At 42.5% G+C, this 5647-nt stretch overlaps 1 protein-coding gene across 1 annotated transcript; it reads left to right on the top strand.

Moving 5' to 3' along the window:
- The first annotated feature begins 3454 nt into the window (after positions 1-3454).
- Positions 3455-5647, top strand: LOC127028906 (calcyphosin-like protein). The gene is given in 3 exon segments (XM_050914556.1): positions 3455-3591; positions 4409-4586; positions 5408-5647. Coding segments are annotated over 3 exon segments (555 nt in total).

The following is a 5647-nucleotide window of genomic DNA, read 5'->3' as shown; positions in this document are numbered from 1 at the left end:
ATTATACTTATGACCTTTTATTGTTTTATTAATACATAATACATTTGTAAGGTATTGTATTGGGTCTGGCTGAGATGGAGTTAATTTTCCCCATAGCAGCCCTCATAGTGCTGTGCTCTGTATTGGTAGCTAGAAAGGTGTTGATAACACACCAGGGTTTTGGCTACTGCTGAGCAGTGCTCCCACAGCATCAAGGCTGTCTCTCCAACATTGCCCCCCCTCACCAGTAGGCTGGGGGTGGGCAAGATCTTGGGAGGGGACATAGCCAGGACAGCTGACCCAAACTGACCAAAGGGATATTCCATACCATATGACATCTGCTCAGCAATAAAAGCTAGGGAGAGGAGGAGGAAGGGGGGGGCATTCGTTTGTTTACGTTTGTCTTCTGGAGCAACCACTACACATACTGAAGCCCTACTTCCCGGGAAGTGGCCGAACATCGCCTGCTGATGGGAAGTAGAGAATAAAATCTTTTGTTTTCCTTTGCTTTCGCGCACGACCTTTGCTTCTGCTTTATTAAACTGCCCTTATCTTGATCCACGAGCCTTTCGTTTTATTTTCTCCCCCTGTCCAATTGAGGAGGGGGAGTGATAGAGCGGCTTTGGTGGGCACCTGGCATCCAGCCAGGGTCAACCCACCACAGGTATGCAGAGAACTGTTATATTCAGCAAATCCTGACTGTATCTGTAATTATTTCACATTATCCAAAAAGGGGCAAAAGCAAAAATAAAGGAGAGGAGAGAGCATTGCTCCATCCTTGCTCTGATTCAGAATCTGTTTTCTTACAATACAGTATAGTCTTTTAACAGCCTTGGAAGGGTTTATCTCTAGCTTAAACCAGCAGCCAACAGAAATAAGGAAATGGCAGACATGTTACTATGGACCAGGCTTGCGTGTACTACGGTTTATATTTAATTGGTTTTCTGTATTTATTGAATATATAGTAAGGATTCTGAAATGCATGCTGTTGTAGGACTGTCGTGGTTTAACCCCAGCCAGCAACTAAGCACCACGCAGCCGCTCATCCCTCCCCCCTCCCAGTGGGATGGGGAGGAGGATCAGGAAAAAAGGAACCGAAATCGGGAAACCAGGACAGTGACACAGGAAGCCAGGTCATGTTTAAGAGGCTTTAGTGTAATGTGTCATTTAAGTGCAATCTCTTTATGAACAGACTTTAATTGCTGAGTTTTATATAACAACATTTTAGAGAATATAGATTCACAAAGAACAGCAGAAATATTTACTATTAGTGTTTTTAACCATGATGCATGTGGAAAAAAATGGGATTATCTCTTCCTATGGCATTAGTGAGATTATTAGAGCACTCTGTCCCACTTCAAAAGGAATACTGGAAAAAATTGGAAAAATTCAGGAACAAAATCAGAATTACCTAACATCTGGAAACTCATTTTGTAGAAAGAGTCCTAAGCTCTGTCTAATTACTTAACCAAAGAGGGTTTAAAGGGGGCCTTCAATTCATGAATCTCGCTGCAACGATTATTTGATGTGCATTGCAGTATACTGGAAATGCCTCCACTGAACCCGAGGCAAAGAGCTACTACACTCTGCATGGTGTGTGTTTGTGTAGATTTTTGCAGCATGCAGTGGAGATGAATTATGTCATCATTGGTCTCAGATTATGGTTGCATAGTATTTATAGATCTATGTAAATATATAACATAGTATAGAGGCATACTACACAGTGCTATGCATGCATATGTTTATGCGTACTGTATATAGTTATATAGGCATTATATATAAGCTATAGTACATAATTATATAATGTAAATATAGTTTGTACAGTGTTTATGTAAACTCACTGTATTTTATATTCTTGCCAACTAAATATCTCCCCTAAAAGACAGGTCATTGTTTGCAGAAAACATTTTTGACTGCTGATCTCACATAGCTCTAAGGTCTCTCTGGTCACTCGTTAATGAGTTCCCAGGAGAACTGTGCTCATTCTGGATGAAGCAAAAGCTGAAATTATCTCTTTTCTACCATGCTGGATTTCTGCAATAAGCTAGTACTGAAACCATTTGGGGAGAACAAAAACATTTTATCTTGAGGTTTTTCCAAGCCCAGCTGGTGTTGTCTGAAGGGGCTGCAAAAGTCAACACACATGACATTACAAGCTGCCATAGCCAATGCTCTGTAGACAGGAGTGGAGTAGTTAAGATGAAACAATTTAATTCCAAGTTTCTCAGAAGTTTTCTCTGACCATTTCAATTCACACTGCTGCACATGCAATGACACTGAGATTTGAAGTGCAATGTGCACTGACGATGTCTCACGGAGCTACCTATCTTCTTCATCTCCCCATCCCTGAGTGCCCTTAGCAGAGCACCAAGTGCCCTCCGAGTCAGGGCTCTGCTGTAACTCAGCCCAGCCCTTCCGTGGCTGTCACACACTGCGGCCTGGTCCTGTGATGCTTTAAAGGCTGGAAAATATTTTGGGGGCCTTCATGATGTGCAGACACAGCAGCCAGGCTAGGGAGCAGCAGTCCTGGCCCTGAGTGTGTGCCCAGGGGCCAGGATTTGATGTGCCCCTAAAACATCAGTATGGGCATGGGCAGCCCTGGTGCTCTTAGCACTAGGCACAAATAATCCCTGTGTGAGAAGGAGCGACCCTCTGCCAGCCCATGCATGCTGCTCTCGATGGTGCTATTGCAGTGCTGCAAGTCCACAGGCTGGTTTTCCTACTTTTTATTCCACTGTCTTCCTCTGAGAGAAGCTGGAAGGCTTATGTGACTGTTGGCATAGTCCTGAAATCCTGGGGTGCTAAATGCTGTGCAAGTTTAAGGCATTAATTTATTCTCCAGTTGTGTTAAAATAGCACGAGGTGTTGTCCGTAGGTGAGGTCAGGTCTTGGGGTGATTACTGTTGCTCAGACGTGCAAAGGGCAAAAGTGCTGCTCTGGAGAATTAGGACTACAATGGAACAAAAGCAAATATAAGGAAAAGGTCCTCACCCAGGACAATTTTTGCTGTCACATCTCTTCCTGTGTGGGAATGCTAACTGCAAATCTGGCCAGACTGAGGAGCCTCAGCGGGGCTGCTTAAGATGTGGAGGCAGCAGTACTCTCCTGGCTGCATCGACCAGTTTTCAGTGTGTTCATACACTGTAGGCAGCAAATTCTCACCCACACTTTTGTATTTGAATCTGGGTTAATCATAGGGTGGTTGTCTGAGCTCTCCTTTCAGGTTTGGTGGCCCATGTAAGTGCAGGTCAAAGCAATTGTCTTCACTCAGTGAAAAGAAAAAGTTCAGTTCCTCTGACGATTTCCCCTTCTGAGAAAAGGATATAAGGAAAAGGAAATAGAGGGTCAAAATGAGTCCTCATGAGAGAGTTGGCAGCACCTTGCAAGTGAGGGATTTGGAATGCTCCATATACTAAGGTTTCAGCACTCTGTTGTGTATGTGAATCCATGCTGTATGAGTGCATTGGTCTTCCAGATGCCGGGCACAGCAAGACATGACTGAGAGATGGCAATCTAAGCCAAAACAAACCTGTCCAAAACCACCGACCCGGTAGAAAGACTTCACCTGCAGTGTTTAGCAAGGGGATCTGCAGGCATCAAAGGACTTGGCAGGTGAGTCTAAGTCAAATCCTTTATTTAGCCTAATAGTTTTAGCTGCAAGAGGCTCAAGAGCTAAGCAGGGACCAAAATTTGAGTTTCCCAGTTCCAGTGCAAATGCCACAACCCATAGAGCCTGGGCTTGGGGCTCCCATGTTTCGGGAGACAGGACTGACCTGCTTGCCTGTTGAAGGACTGAAGACCATGAATCCCTCAGAAGATGCTTCCCTGAGACCCAGAACAACTCCTGCCAGGGAGAGAGGGGGAACATAAAACATCTCTCTTTCCTTGATATTTTCTATAATTAAGTATCTCAATACTGAGGATTTTGTGCTTCTTTTCCTTTGGGGTGTGATTCCCCATGTATAATGGTCTAGTTTATGGAGGGGTATCTAGACTCCTTCTGCAGTCACCTTGAGAGTGTGGGTCACCACACCCCTAGGAAAGGGGAGCTGCACCATGCCCTGAAACCCCTCCCGAGCTCCATTAACCACAGAGGAATTCCAGATGACCAGCTGAAACTTCATCTACATGCCCAACTTTTAGATGGCTCAATATATAATGAATAGGAAGACTCCTTCAGTTAAGGCAGCCTTCACCTCATTTAACTTCAGCTGTGTAATATTCAGGCACCCAATATAAGCAAGTCATCTCTGCTGTCAATAGGTGGGGTTTTTTGTTGTTTTTTTTCCTCTGTTGTTTTTTCTCAGAAGACTACAAGGGGGAAATTTTATCTCAGTAAGGTGGCCCTGTGCTCTGGCACTGTGCGAAACTGCTGCAGCGTTCTCCAAGCTTTCCTTTGCATTCTCCTCAAATTGCACGTTTTCCACAGAGTATTTTGGATTTTGGATGATGGCAAAAGCAGGACCCTTGATTTCAAAGAATTTGTGAAAGGATTAAATGATTATGCTACAATGATAGACAAGGAAGAAGCACATGAGATTTTCCAGATATTTGATAAAGATGGCAGTGGAACAATTGATTTTGATGAATTTCTTGTTACACTGAGAGTAAGTCTGGGAATTTATGTTATTACTACATTAAATGGAGAGAAAGCCCTGATACATCATTAGCTGAACACAATCAGTACTAGTGAAACACAGCACTGTAGTTCACCTTACTAATTAGCAAAATCTACAGATGTCTTAAAATGTCAGTAACTCTTGAGAAGTTAAAATATTCCATTTCCATCTAAATATGCTAAAAGAAAAAAATCACCCTAAATAACACCTCTGTGGATGAGAGAGCTCAGAACCCAACATGTCTCTACAATTTATTGGCAAGATGTAAGGCTCCTAGCAAATAAATGGTTATGATGTTTTTTTTATTAATTCCTGCCTTGATTTAGGTACCTAAATTCCTATATTGCAGTCCAGGTACCTATGTGGTTCAGTCCATTAATCTCACTTCTTTGTCCGTCATATGACACATCTCCTTATAACATGAGCTAATCCAATGGGGGCTTTCTCTAATCAACCACAGTGTGACTGATTTTGGTTGGAGCCTCTTTACTCTGCTGAAGTCTAAACAATAAAGAAAATAATTAGTGCTTGCTCTTGTTCGAAGTATTTAAAATGGGTAGAATAATGTTCTAGGTAGCATTTTCTCTCTTATTGTCCATTTACTATTGCATTGATAGACAATAGTCTCTATCACACTGCTTTTTGATGATATATTGCCTTTCCTATCTCATGGACAGTGTAGACTGTCAGCAGGTTGTTGTCCCAAGTGCCTTGAACTAGGTTTACTATTAACAACAGCAGTTACTTGAATTTGGAACTGGGCAAGTAGTTGGCAGAAATAAAATGAATCTGTTAATATTTCTTTACAGCCTCCCATGTCAAATGCAAGAAAAGAGATCATCATGCAGGCATTTAGGAAGTTAGTTAAGACTGGAGATGGTGTCATAACAACTGAAGACTTACAGGGGGTGTATAATGCAAAGCATCATCCCAAATACCAAAATGGAGACTGGACAGAAGATCAAGTTTTTAGAGCCTTTCTGGATAATTTTGCTTCACCCTATGACAAAGATGGGAAGGTAAGTGAAACACCTAATGTCAAGCCATGA

Source organism: Gymnogyps californianus, unplaced genomic scaffold (genome assembly GCF_018139145.2).
Source record: "Gymnogyps californianus isolate 813 unplaced genomic scaffold, ASM1813914v2 HiC_scaffold_48, whole genome shotgun sequence".
Lineage (NCBI taxonomy): Eukaryota > Metazoa > Chordata > Aves > Accipitriformes > Cathartidae > Gymnogyps > Gymnogyps californianus.
Note: the sequence above shows the minus strand (reverse complement) of the source record. Positions and strands in the feature narration are given on the sequence as shown.